The sequence below is a fragment of the Triturus cristatus genome, chromosome 3_2 (genome assembly GCF_964204655.1).
Source record: "Triturus cristatus chromosome 3_2, aTriCri1.1, whole genome shotgun sequence".
Lineage (NCBI taxonomy): Eukaryota > Metazoa > Chordata > Amphibia > Caudata > Salamandridae > Triturus > Triturus cristatus.
The window spans coordinates 487,044,748-487,069,582 of NC_140584.1; the positions used below are offsets into that span (position 1 = coordinate 487,044,748).

Genomic DNA, 24,835 nt, shown 5'->3' on the forward strand with positions numbered 1-24,835 from the left:
ATACATAAACACCGAGATCACCTGGAGAAGAACTTTGTGGTAAATTGAAGTTCACCAAAAACCTAACCTTAATAGAGGGAGAGACGAGTGAGGAGTGGTCGAACTCTTCCCAAAAGACCAGAGTGAACTCAGCCCTTAGGTCTGTTCAAAGGAGAGTGACAAGGACCTTCTGGAGAGCCTGCTACAGTATGGCGTAGTGCCCGGAAGCGTCTGAAGGTTCGTGTTTCCAGATACCAAGACTTCTGAGACCTATATGTCCACCCGAGCTCGTAAACTAATCGGATAAAATGGTATATGTAAGTAAATGACTTGATATGCAAGGTCACCCAGTGTAAGCCTGATTCAAGCTTCAGGAGTCGGCTGCGGCCGAAGCAATGTTTGATAAACAGAGCAATAGACACAGTGCCGTGGTCTCCATCACCTTCAGTTGTGACATAAATCTGCTAAGGCGTCTAAAGGCAGTCAAACTGGGTGTAGAAGAGTCGCATAAAAATATTCTTACGTTTCAAAAACTGCTGATTCTGCATCAAACATAACATATTTGGACTGCTATCTTAATAGAGAACTGCCTGCGGCTGCACGCCTCAGTATAAACTCCTTGAATTTTAACTGTGAAGCGGAGCCAGCTCGGTGACAACCTCTTAAGAGATGCACAATGAGCCGGTTGTGAGTTTCTTTGTTTACAGCTTCCATTTTATGTGAGGGTGCGCTGGGCTTTGTAGAACATTGTCTGATGAACAGCTAAGAGTGCTTCTCAGATAAGTGTACGTGAGGTACTTAACTCATATTATTTCCACGCAAGTTAACATGTGCAGCTTTGTAGTCCAGCTCGGACAAATTTTATAATAAATAAAAACTGAAATGAATACCTCTGAACAAAAGAGAAACTGCTGCGAAGGCTTATGAGTGAGGATTAAACCATTGTGTCTGTGAAATTAATATAGCCTTGGGGGAAATGGAAGACTGGCAGCTTCACCTTGAAAAGAGGGAGGATTACATAGTGAACCAGTGATGGGGGGATACATTGCTTAGAAAGAATTCGGAATTGGAGTAACCCTTTACATAAAAATCGCACAGGCTTTACAATGCTAGTTTAGTACATGAAAATGAGTGTTTCCAAATGCATACTGGCAGGTTAGCTTCCCCACAGCCTATGGTGATACAGTGTCTACATGCATCTCGTCCAACACCCTGTGTCGTTGTCAGGCTGTTTAAACTGCTTTTCATCCTTGTGCAATCCTTGCATTGAGCCATTACAGAATGTAATTGCATAATATCTTCTATGGTTCATGGTGCCTGTTATTCGAGGCAGACCCAAAGGCAGGGCTAGCAGTAATCCTGAAATAAAGCCTTAGTAATACTGAATCCCACCATCAGCATTTCTGTTTTCAGTTTCACTCTATCGCCGTTTCCAGGGTTGAGAATGGTATCTCCTTTAGGTTCTGCGTCTACGGCAGGCGGCACTACATCTGACCTACTGGTTGTTGCGGCGATGCTTTTTCAGATGTGAAAAGCTGAGTTGGGTCAATCTGAGTTGGGAGAGTGACTTTGAGTCCATTTCGAGTAGATGAGGTTCTGGCTGAGGTGGCTACAGAAAGCTTAGCAAGACCTACTACCATTGGACATTAAAAGTAATGTTCCAGATGTAGCACCTGTCGGTTCCGTGCAGATCTTGTGTGCATGGATTGGGGTGTATCATTGTCCATGTAATGAACTATTTTCAATCAGCTCCAATGTCTGCTTTACAATTTTGCTGACCGTGCAATTTAAAGTGGCGCACACACATTAACAGGACTATCAATGGTGGAGCAAAGTCTAACACTTAATGGGGCAACTTTGCTGTCAAGGTTAAATACACTGACCCTTAAATTATACCGCATTTTCTGTGAGTGAAGCCTGTATCACTTGTGTTCTTTAGGTCTGGCCTTTGAGACAGCTTAAGGAGTCTTCCCAGACCATTGTCCACCCCCCAACATAAAATAAGCAAAATATACACACACAAGGGCTTTTGGTTATAGGGCCTCATCTATTGGTCTGTTAAACTGCCATTCACATCTTGCTTCCGCCCACACAACCTACAACAAAGGGCAGTGGGCCAGTCCAATTTACCCGGTGGCTTTCTTTACATCCAGTGACTCCATAAAGCCAATACACATTGTTTAAATTACCCTAAAAATAGTTCATTTGTCTTCAGTTACAAAACGAGTTCAAAGAGTGCCCTTGTATTTTATTGGTTATTTTTTGTTAAATTAAATAGCAGCTATGTATTTTGCATCTGTCGATTTTAAAAGTTCATGCTATAAAGTGTGTTTGATATTGTAACATAGCTGACTGCAATTTGAATGCTTGGCTAGGAGGTGATCTATTCTTGTCTGTAATACCAATACTACTAATGCTACTGCTATTATTAATACTACGACTAATAATAATAATATGCATGGACAACTGAACGGCTTGTCGTTTAAACAAGCACAAGTAAAATGTCTGTATCAGTGAATGTTTATAAAAAACATTTCTTTATTGCAGGCATATAGGTGAAGGAATATTTTTCTTTTTTGTGGCATAGACTTGCAATGAAAAAATTAAGACAAAAATGCCTTGCATCAGCTTGCCAATGCCAGGCCTATTGGCTTTGCTAATGGCTTATTACATTAGATCACATCCAGAATTATGTTGTTTGTACATGAACTCATTATGATACATTGTGTTGAGTAGGGTTTTATGAATGCAACCCCGTTGTCTTCAGTGACCAGAGCTGTGCTCTTCCAAGGCCCTGCTATATACATGTGCAAAATTACTAAGTTGTTTGTGACTTACTATTGATAAATCTGTGCCCACCAAGAGACCACATCAGAACTTTCTGTTGGTCACCGCTGGGGCCCTGGGCCACGTGTATGATAAACCCTGCAGTATGGAATAAGATCTTCTAAGCGTCACTTTACCGTGCAGTTCCAGATCAGTAGCATCGTTTGATCCAATGGCAAGGTATCTCAGCGTGTATGTCCCACCAGTGTCCGGTACTAGAACTAGAACACACTAGCCTGGCACACAGCGCTCTAGGAATCATGGGCAAGGCTTTGAGGTGGTTTCACAAAGACTGCCTAGTCAGCTTCACATTAAATACAATCGTATTTGGGAGTCACATGAGCAGACAGTTCTCTGCGTCCTGCTCTGGTTGGTTGAACCAATAGAACATCGGGCCGTCGATTCTTGTTACCTGGGGTCTGTGATATGTCAGTCTGGTTTGGCTGTAGATTATTCCAATGACTAGGAAGGAGCTGGGAGAAGAACAGAGGGTGAGTATGCAACCATTCGCCAAACCGGTGTGCATGTGAAAAGCAAGTTTATTGGTTGTCTCAAATGAGGATCCTTTATTGGGTGGAGGTGTAATGTATCTTCCAGGTCGAGGGGCGGGAGGGAGAATGTGTGTTTAGCTGTGTGTGTGTGTGTGTGTCCATGCGTCTGTCCGTCCACTGTCCGTCCTTTGGACAATGCGATCTGCTGCCTAACTCTATCAGTGGGTCTGAGGGTGTGTAGTTCTTATTGGTGAGTTACTTATATGTTATATTTCTTTCTTTCTGTGTCCACACAAAGTGACCCATAATGTCCGTTCTCAGCACTTAGCTAGTAAATGGCACTGGTACTGAGCTATGAGCAGGGTCGGCCTTAGCCGTGGGTGAGCGGGGCCCGAGCCTGGGGCGCCAATATTCCAAAGGGTGCAGCAGGTAGCCGCCTGACTCTAGGTTATGCAAACGGCAGCTCGGTCATCTCACTTGGTCTCATTTGGGTCTCGTAAAAGACTTTTTAATCAGCCCTTGATGTACCTCAGCATAATTGTTAGCACCCCATCAACCCCCTATCCTCCCCCCACACAAACACCAAATGTACTGTCCCGATCAGCCCGATTAAGGGCCGGCCCTGAGGATGAGACCGAACAGACTGGGAGCCGTTCTGTGGTGACGTCCCATCGCACTCAGATGAATGAGTCAAACAACGATCTCTTAAAATGAGAAGGTAATCTAATATGGTCGACATTTCAGTACAGTTTACATTCTTTTGAACATTTGGAAAGTGCGTTCAAGTGTACAATAAAAAAGAACAGCTACCACAGTGCGCAGATTCCATTTCTTCCCCACTGACTTCATACTGAACAATTGAATACACAAGCAGCCGCTCCCCAGGGCTTCCATCTACAGTAAAATACCAAGAATTACCATCCAGCTGAGAAATAATTCAGCAAGGCATGGAAAATTACATTGCGCTGCCAATTTCCATGGACACAGCTGTTCCTTTAATCGAAGATTGTGTCAGATGTGTAGGTAACACATTCTTCGATGAACGAAATGGTATAGACAGAAGTGCTGAAATTCAGACCTCTGATTCAATGTGATTCTACTGCTCTATACAGCCAATAAAAAAGTAAGTGATGATGAAAAATCTTACCTTGGAAAACAAGTCAAAACATCCCAGCCGGCTGATGACACAGTAAACTTCAGGCAGACGCGGGCCTTTACCACTAGGCTGGAAACAAAATCAATGGTTACACTTTGAATGGCAATTGGTGAGAATATATGTCTATTATGATGTACATGAACAAATACTGCTTCTGTTCTCTCAATATTTCATTTCCAATGTTTTTTTCCCCTCCAAAATGTGTAATATCCACGTAGATCTTCTAAGCTGTCATGTGTTCCAGTAACTGGTATGCTGCTGAAAATGATCCATATGTAGACAATGGAATGAGAGCAGAACAACTGGCTAACACCTGCCCAGACCCCTAGTTAATGAGCCTGCTGTCTCATTGTCAAACTAAAGCAACAAACGATGTCGCTGATCACCACTTTCACTGTGAAAAAGTCTTCTTTATATGTATCAATCAAAGCCATATTTGGCAATTCAGGATGTGGGGCCTCTCTGAAAGGAACTAATTCTCCTTGTTCCAACCACATCGTCTCACAAAGGATGGGTGAATCACATTTTTAGGTGAAATTAATAAACATTTTGTGAAATTTCACTCAATTTACCATCTCCTGTGAGAATTCAGTGTGAGGGCATGCCTCATGTTCAAAATTCAAGCAAGATACTGGCAGGAGAATGGTCCCAAGACAAATGTTTCCCCGCCATAGTTTTACTGTGCCCACAAGACACTGTCTGATCAAAATAGTCTACAGAGGGCTAAAATCATGCAAAATATTGAGCCCACTTAAAAATAATCTGCCTGGGCTTAAGTCACAATCCTCATCAGACAATGAGGAACAATAAGGAACCAAAGCCAATCTGCTTCCTATTTCTAGGCCATAACTTAACCAAGGTCCAGATGCAGGTCAAGGTGCACAAGGATGTGGTCGTGTCTCCCTTACACGGAGTACATTCCAGGATCTGACTTCGTGCACAGTGATTTACATGTAGTGTTTGTCTTTCCTAAAAACATTTCATATCACAACCACAGGTGAGTGTATTGAAATACTACTGCTAGCAAATAAAACACTATTCCTTCATTTTGTTTTCAAGCTATTCGTTTTCAAAAGGTTTTCTTCCATACTATGGTCATTCATGACATCAGGCGGTATATGATGCGCGATCAGCTCAGTACGACATAACAACTGGATCGTGTGTTAATACATTTTGGAGGAAAAGTTCTTGCAGGGCAGAGGGAAGGCGGCAGTGGAACAACAGCCAGTCAAAAGAAAAGAGGAACGAAAATAACGATCTTCTTATGGTCATTGGATATAAGATTTGATAATGCCCACTCCTGGACCGTCAGCTTCACAAATCTCAATGTAGAAAACAAAACTGTTAAGTATATACATGTGGAATGCAGAATGTATTTGCCCATTTTGACTCTGTACAATATCATGTAGAATGTAAGAGAGGTCATCTGGAATCCGTGGAGACGGAGTCCCTGAGTAGTCATGTAGCTGTACCTCTGTTAAAGAATAAACTACTTAAATACAACCTCCCGTCGAGGTTCAATACACAACAATATTGGCGATGAGTTGGAAAAAACAGAGGAAATGAGAAGCGGGCGGTGTGTTTATATTCTGGTCGTATGGCCGAGGAATTTACTGGGCCAGTGACTCACAGGGAAGAGAGACTGTATTCAGAGGTCTCAAATGCGGGTCTTCATCGAAAGTGTTGAGGAAAGTGTCTTTTGCTGGAAAGCGCCGTTTGCATCTGGTAACGGCCGCAGTGACAGGCCGTGGTTTGCGCCTCCTACAACGGCTGCACTTCGCTCCTGCACGCGCACTTTCAAAACAACAACAGTGTGCATGCAGCAAGAGACTCACCTGAGCACGGGGGTATCTTCGACACACGCTACTAGTGCGCATGCACATATTGATGCGCATACTGATGCAAAGTGACGGTCATATGCTACTGGGCTCAAAGCAATGGAACATGCTACTTCAAGCCGCACACAAATATTTTAAGAGGGGCGTGACCCGCATCTTTAGGATTAAAGGTTGCTGGAGATCGGATCGTAATTACGAGGCAAAGTATTGTTTTGAAATACAGTTGGCTGAAGTTACATCGGGAGACAATATTTCGTTTTAGAGTAACTTGGCAAAGTATTATTTTCCATTTTATGGAGAAGTTGCGCAATTCAAAGACTAGAAAAATTTGTGGATTTCATACAATGTTCTTTTGTATTGTAATGTGATGAAGAGAGGACCGTGGACTAATCCAGTGTACACTGGCGAAGCAAGAACACTGAACATTTCCACACTATATTAATTCAGGAAAATGACTCAGACATTTTCCTTGTGCCCTCTACAAGCATTTTGGACATCACGGCATGACCAGCGCTATGGTGGAGTGAGTGGAAGGAATATTTTTTTAAGTACAGTGCGACAGTAGATTCAGATGGAAAAAATTCTCCAAGAGGACAAAAAATGCATTTGACTGCATTCTTTAGGTCGCCAGGGACTAAAAACGTACAATCAGATGAACAAATCTGTTACTGGAAGTGAGGCTATTAATGCTTTCAATGTTTCACAAGAGAATTTAGGCAAGCATTTTGCTCAAAAAGATTGTATTGGTATCCAGGGTACACATGTTTTCAGAGGAAGCAACTTAAATTTGAATAAGTTGATGAATATGTCAGTGAGTTAAGAAAGCTGGCTAAAGATCATGCGTTTAGAGGGTTGCTAGAGGACTTGCTGTTAGAGAACATCTCCAGAAGGGATGGTGAAAACAAGGTTGGGTTGATAGATTCCTTGAAACCTTTTTGTGAGGTAAGACTAGAACTTTGTATGCAAGGAAAGAATGTCTGGAGAGGTGAGAGTCATATTGTTGGATTGTGCCATGAGGGACATTTTGGAATTATCAGAAACAAGCAAACAGTCAAGACCTCGTTCTGGTGCCCAGCATGGATGTGGAAATCAAAAGAGATGTGCGTGATTGTAAGGTGTGTAAGACTGTTGAAAAATCCTTAATCACTTTGAAACCTTCCACAGGAGTATTTACCAGCACCAAATCACCATTGGAGTGGGTTGCTATTGACATCGCCGGGCCAATAGGAATAGCACAAAACTCTATTTTGGTATTAATTGCTATGTTTTCAAGATGACCTCTTGGTAGAAGGGATTCCAACCAACTTGTTAAGTGACAATGTTGTTCAATTTACAAGTCAAAGGACTAAGGATTACTTAAACAGACTAGGCATAAAATACAGAACTACATCACTTTACAACATCCTAACAGAAACAGAATGGTTGAACACTTCAGTAGAGTGATAAAGAACGCTATTAAACATGCAATCAATAGCCAGGGTCAATGTGAGGTTCAACTAGAAACAATGGTCTGGGCATATAGGTTGTCCGTGTGCGAGGCTACGGGATATTCTCCATTTGTTTTGATGCCTGATAGAAACCCAAGGACCGAATATATCACTGAGTGACTGTTTGAGTTCAGCATTGTACATTGGTTGAAGAACTGGTAAAGGATAGATCAGATTTTTCGCAATCGAAGAGGAAGTGCTGGTATGATATTAAACATAGAACAAGGAAGTGCAAGATTGCTGTGTGTCAGTGGGTTTGAGTTAAGAAACCAAGTAAAGTTTCCTAGGAGGAAAGCCGATTCTATTAACCAATGGAAGTCGTTGAAGTGTTTAATATTGCTGCGTTCCTGGCAGATGGAAGAGTATGGAATCTAAAAGGAATTGGTGGTTGATGATATTTTTGAGGATGTTAGGAATAATGATGTTTTGAACTCTGAGATGAGTGGTGATGGGGATTCTTGCACAAATGATGCAGGTGACGCTTTGCCAGAGCTCACCACAAAAAATGATGAGGTAATACCTAGAGATAGGAATGCCAAAATGGAGTCTGGTTCACAAAGAGGAACTTTTCAAATGAGTGTATTAGCATTTTCCAAAGGAATCCAAAAGGGAGAGAAAGCCAGCTGTATGGTTGAAGGATTATATTTCTGATAGTTTTCCATTTTCAAATCTGTACAGTATATGTATATTTAATATGTTTTCATTTTAGATTTTTTAAAAACTTTTTTTGTAAAAGGAGATAAATATACTTGTTGTTTAAGAAAATAAATTAAGTATAGGGATGTGTCATGTATATAGATGTAGAAGGTATTTGCCCATTCTGATTCTGTGCAATGTGTAGAATGTAAGTGAGGCCATATGGAATCCGTGGAGACTGAGTCTTTGAGTGGACATGTACCTATCTGCTCCTCTGTTAAAGAATAAACTACTTAAATACATGTGTCGAAGTTCAATACACAACAAAGATATTACCTTCCATATTCAGATGCAATTGGTATTAAAAAAGTATAATGTAAATGGCTGATGCGAAAATAGCATACATTTTAATGGCACCTACCATGACTTTACCTATGACCTTAGGTTAGAGACAACACTGCAAACTAAACATTTACATTATGACATTGAACACTGTATTCCTGTTTAGAGCAATAATAACTCTAATCACAGACAAAGTAAGGGATCTAATTGACAACATAGGGGTTTTTCCAGTGTCCCTCTGTATTCCACAATATGTAGGCCTATATGTTATGTCTCAACTGTAAGGACTCCAGTGCTAGAATTTTTTTTACAGATATGCCTCAAAGCACTGTGACATCAAGGATGAGACAGAGCATCGCTAATCCTGTGCTACAGGGGGCGGAGGAGCGTCGCCCCACTGCTTTCGCGCAGTGCGATAAGCAGAAACATAAAATGGTATTATAAATATCATTTATGTTTCTGCTTCTCGCACTGCACTCGAAAGCAGAAGGGTTTGGTTGGGGGCAGGCAGGTGGGCGGTCCTGCTCTAGGGCAGGGGAGGAGTGGCTTTCCCACTACTGAGGGCGCTGACCAAACCAGTCATGCGCACTCTGCCTTTTCTTCCTGTAGGTTGCATGCAGGCTACATGGAGAAAATGGCCTCCCCATAGACACCAGGCTGGTCAGCGTCCCGATCAATCACAACGCTGCCATTGCAGCGTTGCGATTGGCTTAGGGGATGGGAAGGAAGCTGCCTGCTTCCTGTTCAGGAGAGGAGAAAAGATGACGTGGGACCTGGCGGGGTAAGTTAACTGTTTATTTATTCTATTGTAATTTTAAATTAAACCTCTCCCCGTGCGACCCCTTCCTGCGTGCCCCCCGCTGCCCCCGCGAGTCATGCCAACCACGACTGCTGTGCTATGCACCTGGCAGTCCTCAGAAATACATCTGTAGCCTGAATACCGCATCAGATTTGAACATGATGCCTTTTTGCAATCTGATTAAGTCAGATGGGCTTTGGAAGAGGAAGCCAATCAGGTAAATTATCGGGCTTATATTTACTTCCATTGTGACACAAAATTATAACCTCTCCCAGACTAGAATTAGGTTACCCAGATTCCAATTTATTTGTGCTGGAATCTGTCAGCCTGTAGACTCTTCATGTGTGCACCTAACTAGTCTAGAGGCAGTTCTTCTACAGGTTTGTGCCTACTTATGCTGACGTAGCAGAAGATAGGCATATTATGCCAATGTCAACTCATACTTTTATTTAGATTTAGAAATAAATTGTGATAAACTTATGCAAGCATCATAGAATGATAACGATCTCATAAATGAGATTTGTGTGTGTGGAGCAGGCAGAAGTGCCTGAGTAAATATGTATCTGCGTTTGGAGGATTGTCTTCCTGTTAGCAACCGCTACCTGTTGCTCCAGTCAGCACAAGAACACTGCTGAACAATTCATCCTTGATGAGTCACACAAACAAGATAGCAATATGTGCCAGAAGCAAAGGTAATGCAAATGGTACAGTTACAGGGGACCCTGCAAAAGCGAGATCAAAACTAACTTGTTCCCGGGTTGAGTCAAGCAAATCCCCTCACACCACTAGTAGTCAACCACACCCTAATGGGTGAAAAGCAGCGCCATATAAGTGCTATTTGACTAAGAAAGAAATATGAGCTAAAACTGCAGATGGCTGTCCAATTCCACTTCTTTTTGTAGTATTGCTATAAGGTAGCCTCGCCATTACTGGTCACTGCTTCCTACCTAGACCTCATGGCACATGGTGGATAGCTTACGCTTCTATAAGTTATGTTTCTCCTAAAGATATGAACAATGCAGATACACCCTCCCTTGTCTGGTGCGAAGAGCTCTCTGACTTTTTTATGAATAAATTTAGATCATTCAAATTGCTCTTTAACACACCAGTAGCCCAGACCTCGCAGGTGCACGCGGATTTCAATTTTGCTTCTGCCACTGAAACTGCTTTCACATCTTTCTCGGCCATACCACTTGCTGAATCTCTTGCTGCCTTGACCTCTTTAAAATCTGGTTCCCCTCTTGATCCATGCCCCGCCATACTTATGGCCCGCACAGCTCAAGTCATTAATCCTCTGGTGAACCAGCTGATCAACGCATCTTTAGGGTCGGCCTTGGTTCTTCCCGCATGGAAGCAGGCCATGCTGGTCCCTCTTATAAAAAAGCCTACGCCGGACCCTCACATTCCATCCAGCTATCGTCCTATTTCTTTGCTTCCGGGCGTGGCCAAAGTTTGTGAGAAACTTGTGAATAAACAACTGACCTTCTACACTGAACAGCAGGGTTTGTTGCATCCAGCTCCATCTGGATTCCGTGCTTCTTATAGCACTGAGTCTGCCTTGGTGGAAATCTCAGAGGCCATCCGGGAGTCATTAGATGCTGGGGGCAGGGCAGTTTTGGTCCTTTTGGACCTATCTGCCGCTTTTGATTCTGTCCCCCATGCTCTTCTCCTGGCTCGATTACAGAAGCTTGGTATCATTGGTGCAGCATGGGAATGGCTAAAGTCCTTCCTTGATGGTAGTATCCAGCAAGTTTGGATCCCCCCTTACGCATCTACTATCCAAGCTGTGCAAACAGGGGTCCCTCAGGGATCCATACTGAGTCCTCTGTTATTTAACCTATATATGACCCCTCTAATCCAGCTAGCCGAGGATCTTGGCGCTAAAGTAGTAGCATATGCTGATGATACCCAGCTTTTATTCACCTGGAAAAAGCACGAGTCTGCTACGGCACACGTCAGAACCTGTCTGTCTGCTGTGTTCAACTGGTTCACTTCGACCCAGTTGAAATGCAATAAAGATAAAACAGAGATACTGTTTTTTGGGGAATTTCCTTCTCTGTTTTGGCATGACTGCTGGCCTGCCGATGCCCCGTGACCATCCCCTTCGGGTCTTCCTGTGAAAAATCTGGGGATCTGGTTTGACGAACAACTTAGCTTTGTCAATCAGATTAGTAAATTGACAGGTAAATGTTTCGGCATTTTCAAGATGCTCAGAAACTTTCTGCCTCTGTTGCCTCTCTCCGCCAAAGAAACAGTAGGACGGGCCTTAGTTACCTCCCGCCTTGATTACGTCAATGCATTGTATGTAGGTCTCCCTGGCTACCTAATGGATAAGTTGCAGGTGGTGCAGAATGCCGCTGCGCGGCTGCTGCTGGACTTACCCAAACACACTAGTGTGAGGCAACATCTCCGCAATTTGCACTGGCTGCCGTTAAAAGCTAGGGTCTTGTTCAAGGCTTTGGTTACGGCCCATGCAGCACCCTATGAATACGGTCCGGTGTATCTGAGGAAACGTTTTTTGTTTATGTCCCGGGCAGACTCTTGCGCTCCTCGAATACGTGCCTGGCCTCTGTACCCAAAATCCATTTGAAAAGAAAGGGGGGCTGCTCACTGTTTTATTTGGCAGCTAAGTCGTGGAACTCTTTCCCTGACGCTCCATAGCCTTCAAAATCCCTCTCAGTTTAGGAAAAGACTCAAAACTTTCCTATTCAATTTAGCCTGTTTTTTCTTTTTGTTCACTGTTTTCATTTGCTGGTCTCGCGCCGGGACACTCTTCCGAGTACAAATCGCCAATAACATAAGATAACATAACATATTTCTTAGGACTCCTAGGACTATACATCATTCGCAGATTTGGGTATTGGTATGGTTGCCTGGGAATGAAGAAAGCAAACAAGGTCCATCAAAAGACCATACTTTCTGCGTTCATAATTAAATATGCGTTAACAGGATTTTGAGGTGTGGTTAAGAGAGAAATAGTTTATTTATAAACTGGCTGAACTAAGAAATTACAATGATAACATGCCGTGTTTCAAACTGTGTAGATATTCTAGGAATATATGAATAGTAACTAGCTTTAAGGTTTGCCTTTACCTTTTAATACTCGTGTCATTAATTCTCCAGCCTAACATTTAGGTTTAGGGTAGAGACAAGGTTGGAATAGTAGGTGGAAGAAACTTTCCACTGTTCTGATACATACCAGAGACCTTCCATTCACTTATATCTGACGACAACAATATAGCAAATGGACACACAAACACAAAGTACTTGTCATCTACTGCTAAATCACAATGGTTTAACTAACATACTCTCTCAACGCAGCCAGCTAAGGGGATTATCTAGGAGACATGCTTACTTTAATGAATCACTGTAGAGCTCAAACTAACAAGAAAAAAAGAGAGAATAATATGAAACTGAAAAGAAAGCAAAACAAACAAGCGGGCTTGAGAGCAATGAAAGGCAAACAAGCTTCTCCAGCGCAACATAAGCCTGTTTGATCCGAAAGCCAGAAAACGCAGATGCGGCGATTATACGTTTACATGGTTGGCGTCTTTAGGAAATGCTTGAATATTAAATACAGAAGCTTTTTCTAATACTGTAGATTAGATCATGAGATGACAGTGTTGCATAAAGGGTAACCATTTTGTAATCCTATTTTCATTCAGGAAATTTAGGGAAACATCTGTATATGTTAACATCCTGTCAACTGTCTCAATTCCCTTAAAGGACATTGCAAAAAGTATTTATTACCCATTGGTAAAAAAAAAAAAGATATAGAACTCCATTATGTATGCTTCAGGCTTCAGTATATATGTATTGCAATGTCCTTATGGATTACAGTGTTTGGGAAGTACTATGAATTGTGTATTTCGCATGGTAGCCAGGTTACAAGTAAAAAACATATGTTCATGACAAAATCAGAGCTCAGTACCTAGGCCCACTGGGGCATAACATTTGGAGGATGATTATTGACAAACTGGATAACCCACTTAAAACAATACATATTGTATCTCTGTCTACTTCAAATGGAGGCGGAGGTTCTGCAGTCGTTTGGTAATCAAATCTATATTACAAGAAGATGAGCACCTCTAAAAGTAGATCAGAAACTCTAAAGCTTAAGGGAATCAAGGAAACTGGGGAAACACAAGCTAGGGATATCTCCAGATATTCAAAGGCAAACTGGAAGACTTGAGAAAACGTCCTCAATGCACTTGTTTAAGACCCTAGCCAGTATATATATAAATATATATATATATATATATGTTTTTTTTGTACCATCAAACAGTCCGGGAGAGTGCGCTCTTCACACAGTGGGTGCCGGTGTCGAGGGTGGACTATCCTCACTAATTATAATATACCAAAAGTATCCACAAAGGGAATCGCCGCAGGAGAATCTGTTGAAATCTTTACAATGTTATTTGCATACGTGCAAGTTCCACCAGCAACCACCACCAGCGCATTTCAACCCCCACTAGTCTTGCTCACTGTATTGTGAGTCCATTCTCTCTTTCAATATTTATACCAATTACCCATTTTTGCTTACCATGAGGAATTATGGGACATGTAGTTCCTCGTGTTACAATTACCAATGTCATTCACAGTTATATATTATTATTTGTGTTGTTTTCTTTTGCATGGTTGCTTTGTCTTTGGGTTGTGATCTTTTAAGGTCGGCTTATTTGTATAGTACTCATCGTTTCATGATGGGAACACAGTCTGGCATTACTACCATTATTCCGATGTCGGTGTTTCTTCATGTGACTCATGCTTAGTGCTCAAATGGGTTTTGTAGATGTAGTGGACTATTGTTTCAAACGTTTCATTGTTGGATGCATCGCCATAATCACCTCATTGATACAGCGTAGTGCTGCTGTTCTGTTCCACATTCGGGCTTCGTATTCCATTCATAACTTCCATCTCTTGAGCTCAGTACCCCTAGTCTTTGGATGTTTTTGGGTGGGATGTTGCCACAATACATCCGATCTTGGTTATTCTGCTTGCAGGTCAGTGTACGTACTCCGAGCTCAGTGCTCATTTCAATAAAGGTGGTTCAAAGTTGTTCTTTGATTGCATTATGTTTCTACCATATATGGAGCAAAGTGCTTCTCATGTACTGTACCCACGAACCACCCTGTCATGGTTGTTCCTCGTGCAGAGTGGTGATCAATACTTATTTCCAGAGCTCAGTGCTCTTATCAATAATGATTTTGCAACAGCACACTGAGCTAACATCCATTTAATTTCTGCATGTGCCCTATCAGAGCACCACATCATGCTTTTGTCTTTGTTTGTCTGTCCTTGTCGTTACTCAATGTCATCTGTTACAGTTGGCATCCTGTCTCACAGATGAATGGACAATTCCTCGTCTCCATTCAATCCGTATGGTATCTTGGTTCTGAATCTGATTATCACCCTGGATTCTAGTCTCCTTAGCTTCAGGGTTCTGTTTCCCCCTCTTTCATTCTTTGGAACTGTTGCTATTCCAAAATATCTGATGTTGTGCCAATCTTTATTTGGATGTGTACACAGGTGTTTCGCAATGGCATAGTTCATGTCTCCATTTTGGATCGCTTTGAGGTACTCCAGAATTCTCTTTTTAAGGGGACAGATGATGCCCCCTATGTAGCGGAGTCCACAATGACATTCAATCATCTATACTACATAGGTTGATTCGCAAGTGATTCTTTCGTTGATGTTGAAAGTTCTTCCCATAATGTCCTGGATCTCCCTCACATTCTTTCCGACTTTGCATGCTTTACATTTCGCACAGTGCACAAAACCTCTTGGCTGTCCCAGTAACCAGTTTTTTCTTGGATTCGACACAAAATGGCTTTTGATCAGTTTGTCTGTAGGTGAAGGGGCTTTGTGATATGTTACACTTGGTCTTTCTCCTATCTTGTCCCCAATGTCCGGATCGTTTTTAAGAATGTTCCAGTATATCTTGAGAATGTTGATAATTCTGTGATTCTCTTTGCTATATATGACTATTACTCTCATTATATCATCCTTCTTTTTCTTTGCTTCTTTCCTGCCAAGAGTGGTTACTCGTGCCAAAGATCTGGCCCATTCTTGGCCTTGTTTGACATCACGGTATTTGTATCCTCTTTGAAGAAATCTTGTTTCTGTCTCCTGGAAGGTTGTCTCCATTTCCATGTCATCCAAACAGTTCCGTCTCATCCTTACAAATTCCCCGTATGGGATACTCTTTTTCAATTGTTGAGGATGGAAGCTGGTACCATGCAATACGCTGTTAGTTGCTGTGGGTTTCCTATAGATCTTGGTCTTGATTTGATTGTTTTCTATATATACTGTGACATCAAGAATTTCAATTTCTTCTTTGCTGATGTTATATGTAAATTGTAAACCCACTTTGTTGTTGTTCAGGATGTGCATGTATTCCACTAATTCTTCCTGACTCCCATTCCAAATCAGGAAACGATTGTCTATGAAACGTACCCATAGTGCGGTTTTTGCTGTGTATTCCTGATTTTCCTATCTCCAAGCTATGATTTTCTCCCACCAACCCATGGTGAGGTTGGCATAGCTCGGAGAGAAGGAAACTCCCATTGCGGTCCCGCAGATTGGGGAGTATACTTGATGGTTGAAGAGGAAGATGTTGTTTCTAAGACGTAGTTATATCATTTCCAACAGCAACCTGGTGTGCTTTAGCTCTTTGACGTTTCTCTGTTAAAGGAAATAGCTGATAGCCTTGAGGCCTACTTCATGGGTTATGGAGGTATATAAGGATACCACATCAATTGTTGCTAAATTGAAGCCTTCTTGCCATCCTGTGTTTGTTAGTATTCTCAAGAAGTCCCCGGTGTCCTTTATATATGAGCTTAAATTCAGGACTAGTGGTGCCAGAAAAAAATCTACATATTCTGAGAGATTCTCATATAGTGAGTTGCAGCTCGAAATGATCGGTCTCCTTGGGGGATCTTTGAAAGTCTTATGTACCTTGGATAGAAAGTACATCATAGGCATTATGGGACTGTCATTTTTTAGAAAAGACGCATCCTCGTCTGTTATCAATCCCTCACGATGCCAGTTATTGATTTTGAATCCTAGTTCCAGTGTGAGGTCATTGACAGGATTAATCGTTAGTTTGGCATAGCTCTTTTTGTCGTTCAGTTGTCTCATGGCTTCTCTTTATGTAGTCCTTTTTATTCGATAGTACTATGTTTCCCCCCTTGTCCGCAGCCTTGATTATTAAATCTTCATTTTTCACTAGGCCTTCCAGTGCCTGTCTTTCAGTCTTGGTCAGATTTTCCTTTTTGTTATTATTGCTACTTTTTTACATTAACTCAAAATCAGTTATCACCAAGTTGTGAAATACATCAATCCTAATCCCTGGACTAAGTACTGGGCAAAATTTTGATTTTGGTTTTAAACCGCTGTTTTTGCTAATGTCACTAGTAATGTTGAGATCTTCTAACACTTGTGATTGTGTCATTTCGTTGTTGCCAATATCTAACATTAGATTGTATGACGTCTTTAGAGTTGGTATGTCGTCAATTGTGAGATTGCTTTCTGGTAGTTGGCACTACTCCTTCTGTTTGTTGGTATGTTCAGATTTTGCGAAGAACTTGGCTAGTCACAAATTCATATACGTCTATTCTAGTATCAACTTGGTCATAGTGTTGTTCAGGGCAGAAAGTCAGTCTTTTACTGAGTACATTTTGTTCGTGATGGTTCAACTTAAAGTTTGAAAGGTTTATTATTAGATTCTCTTTTTGTTTCCTCGTCCTCCTGTTCACGCTGTTCTCTCTTCCTCACTCAGATCTCATTCTGATTCACTAGTTATAGTGTTGGTGGTTTCTGTCTTAGTAGTGCAGACAGCAAAGGTGATGTCTGCTCACTCAGAGCAGATTCAGGAGTAAATGAGGGTGGGCAGTGGGTGCAAGTAAGTTGAACCACCAACAGCCTAACCAGGAAACTATAACAAAGTAGACAAGAGAAGGCAGTGAGCAATGTATTCAGTGGGACACAGGTCGACAGAGTGTGGGATACTTCCAGCAGTTTACATTGCCACCAGCCTCCCAGTATTCAATAATTGCATCAAAGTGGGCCAACTGTGACTAATCCTTGAACGTCAAATACCCGCCACTCCCGCAAGTTTACTACTCACAGAGTCTACCTGAGAAAAGCAAGTAGAGGTGTTTTAATTCCTTCAAAGGGCGGCTGGAGGTGGCAATAAGGCTATAATGATGCATAATGATAACGATGCTTCACTTCGCCTCCGAATGGCTGCATCAATAGATGCTAAAATGTGAAAAAGATAAGGCGACGGACTCCCCAGCATGCCGTAAGTGCTAAACCCAACAGAGAATTTCTTTCATGTTGTGTGGCAATGCCCTGTGATACAGAGAGGTTTTGGTCTGCTGTTTTAACTGTGTTGTGTGCTGTGGTGGGTATGACTATTGATGTTGATCTCAAAATTGCTCTGCTTTGGATCCTAGATGAGCTGGGTGGGCCTAGGGGGATAAGACCTTGATGGGCCTGGGCACACTTCAAGCTAAATGTGACACAGGACTTCCCCGGTGGCCCCTTCGATACAGATGGGACTAAAGGGATGGATTGGTGTGGCAGAATAGAAGAAACGATTTAAGAAGCCAGGGGGCGCCCTCGAAAATATTATAAAGTATGGAAAAAATGATGGAATTATCATGGATTGGCAATTTAGCCACCATTTATAGTGCTTTTTTTATATGGGAAGAGAATTTCAATGCGTTTCGCTCCAACTTTATGTGATATGAATTATGCAATTTATATTGATTTCTCTACTGTACAAGTCAAAGGTTTGTTGTTAACCTACTAAATGCCAATAATATTTTCTATTAAAAAAAAAAGATGTAGCTCAATTGGAAACACTGAGGCCTTCATGAACAGTAGTCAGAATTCATCCCTGTAATTGCTTCCCCTGAAGTGACTGATATCAGGGGTTCTGGTAAGTATCTATTTGAACTACCAAAAAGGAAATTAATATAAAATTGAATTAGGAAACGGCCTGAATGTCAACACTGCAAAATAAAAACAATACTAATCATCATTCAAATATTAATTTCCTAAACACAAAATCAATATATTTTTTAGGTCAGATGAATAACAGAGCTTGCATAAAGTTGAGTTAAACAACAAGAAACGTTATCGTTTACATTCGATTATCCTTCTTAAGAAAAACATTTGTTTTGCATAAGGAAACATCTGTAAAAGTTTAGGTTTTCCTTTCAGGATCTACATTGAACAGTAATTCTGTGACTCTTCTAATTGATTTTGTAATCCTATATTCTCTAATGAGGTGTAAAGTAAACCCCTATTTTGGCTGCCTGTTTTTCATACCAGCTTTCCTCGTCCAGGTTGGCGAAGACTTCTGCTTTCACTCATGTTGGATGTTTACTTACTTTCCTGAGCCAGCGGTTCTCCCCGTTCATTATGCTAATGCTGAGGGTTACCACTCTGTAATTTTGGTGCAGTCCTCTATAATTTCTGACCACTAAGCCCTGTTTTAGACATAACTATGAGAATTGTGCTCTGCTACAGTTTGCAGTGTCTGTTTTTAAGATTGGTGTTCTCTGTGAGCATAAAAACACCGGAAGATAATTTGTGTGGGCACCTGTATCCGTGCACTCTTGGCTCGCGCTCTCTGGCCTTGGACAGCTGCTTTCCCTCCCTCTGAAACCGTGTTTCTGTTTGCACTGCTGTTACTGAATTACAGTGATGGCGTAAATCATTCCGAGCAGAGCATTCCTTTCCCTTTCTGGTTCCCTACAGAAGCTGCTGTCGTTAAGATGACTGCTAACATGTTTAATAACAGTAGGGCATTACCACCGAAAAAAGAAAACGTGTTTGAGAGGGAGAGAGAGAGGACGAGAAAGAGGGAGAGAGAAGGAAAGAGAGAAGGAGGGAGAGAGAGAGACGAAGGGAAAGAGAAAGAGTGGGGGAGTAAGAGAGTGTATGTCTACTGAGGTGGTTGTACATGCCATCTTCCATCACAGAACAAGCCTCCCCAGAAGCAGTGCCCGCTTTTATTCAGAAAGTGTTAGCGGCAGCTTTATCTTATGTCTCAGAGCTGTTACCTCACTGCGACGGGTTCATTATCAGTGCAGAGAGAGCATTCTACTGTAAGGCTAGCCACAAAACCAATACACAAAATGGCCGCCACTCCAAAGTGTGCTCGATGCAGACTCTTGTTATTTGTAATTAGGTGACCTGATATGCATCACGCATACACAAAAGCAGAGCACAAGGCCGCGCCTTATCGTACCTGGCCCCTAACCCTGGAACAACTTCCCACAACACATCAGAGCCTCCTCCTCGCTTCTTGACTTTTGCAGGAAGCAGAAGATGGCTTTTCCAGTAAGCACCAGAGCCAGGGGCACAGCTTGGTCAGTAAGCCTGGGGAGGCGTGAGCTTCAGATTATCCAAAAATCACGCTGGCATATCATGTTAATCATTATGTGGGAAGCAGTGCATGAGGGGGGCTTAAGGGTCAGTGGAAAGAGAAAGGAGTGCGGATTGTGAGGAGGATACTTACAACACAGTATTTTGTCAAGTGACTATGTTTTAAAACCTTCAAAACAGAGGTGTGTGTGTGTGTGTGTGTGTGCGCGCGCGCGCGCGCGTGTGTGTGTCTGTCTGTCTGTCTGTCTGTCTGTCTGAGTGAGTATTTTAAAATCCCAGGTGAAATCGAGCAGACATCCTACCACACTCGACAGAAATCTCCTGTACCCAATTCTTTAATAAACAATACATTTATTAGGGGGGTGTAACACCCCAAACTCCCTCCCCCCGAAGCTACGTCCATTCAATTTGGGACAAAAGGTGATTTGGAGACTTCTGGCTCTTTTAGGGCCAGTGGTTGAATGGGGGAATACTGGCAGGTGTTGGGCTCATAAAAGCAAGGGGCTGCAGGTTTCATGGAGTGGATTGTGGGCTTATGAATTGCCTGGAAAGAGTGCTTAATATTTCTCAGTCCGATGAACAGCACATTGTGATGAAGCGGGAATGATGGGAGGCCACTTGAGTGAACGACGCTGATATCGCTTGTGGAACTTTTAAGGGAGGACCTGCAATACATGGAACTGAAGAGACTGCTGAATGATGTGGGAAGCCAAATGATGAACAGTGGGATTACTGGTGGGCAGCTGATTGACAGGAGGACTTTTGACAGAAGGGTTATCTGTGTTGTGGCGACTGTAGGCTGGTGCTGGCTCATAGGAGACTTTGGCTTATCAGTGGGGACTAGTGGCTGATTTACCTACCGATAGATGGAGAGGCTGCTGACTAATGGAAGTCTACTGACCGGTGTGGTCTCTCAAAAGAAAAACTCAGGAAACTACTTCATAGTGTACCAAAATATCAACAGACAGCCCATCACATGACATGAGGTGTTAGCCATCCTTATTGCTTTGACAACGACTGACTGTCTCTCCTAGAGATACTGTTACTGATTGACTGCTCAGTACAACAGTGACAGTATACAACATTTGTACAACGGTAAACATCATTTACCATGAAAACTTTTGCCCGCAGGGAATTACAATGCGGTCGCTACAACGACCGAGTTGTAACCATGCATACCATTACTCCGCAAGTCGGAACAACGACTTGCAGAGGGGGCAGACGGTGTTGGATTTAAAATCCCACACCTTCCCTACTGTTACACATACTGGAGTTGGAATAGTAAATGATAATATTCCAACATCCAGCGCCCCCCTACGCAAGTCGTTGTTACAACTTGCGGGATAATGGTATGCATGGTTACAACGCGGTCGTTGTAACAACCGTGTTGTAATTCCCTGCGGGGAAAAAGCATGCGTTAAAAAGAGGTATATTCTTGTACAACATTTGTTCACCCCAATTATTACTTATTTAGCCAACATACCCACACCAGAAGTCAGGATCTGCAAGATGCTCAAAGAAGGGATAGTGGTCTCACTCCTAGGAAAGGCCAATTTACCTACATCTGAACTGGTCAACTTCAGGCCCATTACTACTCTCCCAGTCCTGAAGAAATCCTACAAAAATGCCTGTAGGCACTCCAAAACAACCTGGACTTGCACCAGATATTAGAAAATATACAATCTGGTTTTAGGCCCTGACACATAACTGAGATTGCTCTTTTAGGCTTCTGTAATCACATAATTAAAATTATTCATCAAGGGTCTGCTGCCTTGCTAGTGGTTTTGTACATATTGATGGACTTTGACAAGGTTGTCCACCATGGCAGGACTATTAATAGAAATGGAAGACTAATTCACTTCCGTCTTGGAAGGTAAGACGCAGAGGTGAAAATCATCCACTTATTTTCTAAGAATGTGGTCATTATTTGAAAGGTTTCCTTGAGCTCACCACTGTCCCTCAATCAATCAATGATTTGCAGAGCGCTGCTTATTACCCGTGAGGGTAGCCAGGCGCTGTGGGGGGATGGGGAGTGCTGCTGCTGGGAGTGGTCAGTCGAACATCCAGGTTTTTAGGCCATCCCTGCACTTCTGTAGGGTGGATGCTGTCTGGAGGTAGAGTGGGAGGCCATCCCAGGTCTTGGCGTCAAGGTAGGAGAAGGCGCGGCTGCCGCTTCTGCTTTTGTGGAAGCAGGGAATGTGGGAGCGGGAGGCGGAGCGTAGTTGTATGCCGGATTGGTGGAAGTTCTGTCTGTTCTGTTGAGGTAGACTGGTCCTTTGTTGTGCAGAGCCTTGTAGGCGTGGGACAGCAGTTTGAACTGGCACCTTTTTTAGACAGGGAGCCAGTGGAGCGCTGTGGGGTGGTGGTGGTGGGGGTGATGTGGGCTCTTCTCAGGAGGACAAGGATGAGCCTGGCTCCAGCATTTTGGATGGTTTGCTGTCTGCTCAGAAGTTGTGAGGAGAGGGAGTTTCCATACTCCCTGGCCAGCTTCACTATTTATCACACCCCTGTCTTTGACCAGTTTAAGAGTACTCAAGTGTCTGCCCAATGCTATTCTGATGGCACTCAGGTCTATGTTAGATGAAGCAACGCATACAAGCAATTATGGATGATTGCTAGCTCTTTGCAACTTTAAAACTCAGGTCATCACAAGCTTGTGCTGTTTCTTCAGCTCGGAAAGTTGAAATCTATCTTGCCCAATCTACCTAAAGTCCACTGAATCCTGGTGGAAGGTGTCCCCATTAAGTCATGTTTATACTACCACAATGCTGTTTATCGCAATACTTTTAAAAAACAAGACTGCCCGAGATTCCAGTGTGGCCAATATTCAGTTGTAAGGGCAATCAGAGAGCTGAGAACAAAAGTTAATTTCTCTGCACTGGCTTCCCATGGCTGAACACATTCAGCTCGGAGTGCTTTGCATACACATAGCAAAACCATCTGGTTCTGGAATGTTTTAACCTGAGGATTTGAGACAGATGCCTGCAAGGAGCCTGTGTAGATGCAGGGGTGTGGAATTTAATTAAATATCTACTTGTCCACTGGGCAGGTTGCTTCATAAGTCTACTTGTCCTGTAACAAAATCCACTTGTCCCTTGTGCCAGGTAATGCGACAACAAATTATGGCAGCATTCTCATAAGAGCTCTGAAATATAATCTCTGATTAGGCCAGGGCTCCTTCTAAAGTAGGGTTTGAATACTAACAATTCTCTTATGTTGCCACGTTTCCGCAGATCTACATACTGGTGCTGAAGGTAATGGTAAGCAATAGTTCCAGGGTTGGAATGCCCTTTTGAGTCTGTGCAAACCTACTCACTTGCATGTTTTAAGGATTTTCACCAAATCTTCTCTAATCTTTGCCATACTGAGAAAGGTTGGAAATTTACTCCTGATAATGGCAGACATAAAACATCTATCATGGTTGGAAAAAAGTGTTTGGCGGGAAAGTGAACTTGCAAACACCTGCATATTTGTTCATGCTAAAATGCAGTTCACAAATATTTTCTAGGAGTACTATTTCTTGGCCTACTTCTGTAACGTCTTGTGAATTCATGAAAGTCGTATATCTGCACTTAATGAAAAGACATGGGTGCACTTTTTAGACTTTATTACTTTATTTAATAATTGGGCCCCTAATGAGGTCTGGCGTTAACCATAACCTTTTGTGTTTTTTTTCATTCTGTCTCTCTCTCTCGGTCTATCGGCTAGCTTCACTGTGAGTGACAGCATTCTGTTCTTTCACAAGGAGCATAATCAACACAATCGTTTTGTTCAGTGCCAGGAACTATTGTGACAAGGTGTGCTTTTTGAGACCAAAACAATTTTTGCTTTTGCCAATGTTTGTTATAATGGTTAGGGCCTGGCAGCTCCCACGCCAATAAGGTTTTACGAAAACCATGCCAAAACAAATCACGCATTGACAAAACCAAAAGACTTACCAACAATTTCAGACCTACTGGCTTTACCAATGCTTGTTTATTTTTTAGTTTCCCATAATCTTATTAAAACTGGTTACACTGATTTTCCATTATGAATATTTTTGGGAAATACTAGCATATATCAACACATTTTACTAAATGATGCTGCAAAGAAACGGTACCTAGAATGTTATAGTAGTTTAGAGAAATGTTTTTGCATTTTTTTGTGAACATTTTATTTTGAAACCAAAGAATCATCAATCTTGCTTTCAAGCTTCTGCAAATATTTGAATCTAATCAGAGAGCATTCTGGGAGCAGTATACATAGCCTCATATTGCTAAACATTGAAAACGTGTGTACACATTTTTATACTGGAACCACTGTCCGTAGTACAGTCTGAGCTTACAACATTTACTTAGTTCGCTCACCCTAATAATAAAGGTTTTGCATTAATGAACCATAGATATAAGTTTGAACAGCATTAACTCATGGACACAAATATTACCTTAACTGCAGGCAATGCCTTTCCCTGATCCATAATGCGGTACTGTAAACTGGCAGCTAAAGGGTTTGTGCTGTAGGGGGTTGGGCCTACTTGTCCCAAGGACAAAATACACATGAAAACTTGTTGCCCTTGACCCCAAACAATATGTCCCAGGTGTCGGGCTATAGGAATTCCACATCCCTGAGATGTTTTAGCATGGCCCACTCACAAATCCCAGGATACATTCTCATTGATTGGAAGCACTAATGGTTTATTGGGAGGGCGGTTCTTGGCTCATGAGGATTATGACTGCCTAATGAATGAGGAAACGTGCTCCAATAGTATCACATTATTACTTCTCACTAGGCATGATGGGCCTTGGAAGCAAATCTCTAATAGATTTTCTCAAATCATCACACCACATCGTATATGTATATATTTAGAAAGAAAATAAAAAAAGAGAGCACATTTTAGGACA

The 24,835-nt window shown here is 42.1% G+C and overlaps 1 protein-coding gene across 4 annotated transcripts in view; it reads right to left on the reverse strand.

Moving 5' to 3' along the window:
- DENND2B (DENN domain containing 2B) overlaps nucleotides 1–24,835 on the reverse strand; it is a 1,065,289-nt gene that overhangs the window by 142,327 nt on the left and 898,127 nt on the right. For all 4 annotated transcript variants that reach the window (XM_085648132.1, XM_085648131.1, XM_085648133.1 and 1 more), the window contains one exon: nucleotides 4,444–4,521. In XM_085648132.1, the coding sequence (XP_085504258.1) occupies nucleotides 4,444–4,521 (78 nt within the window). The remainder of the gene's footprint in view (nucleotides 1–4,443; nucleotides 4,522–24,835) is intronic.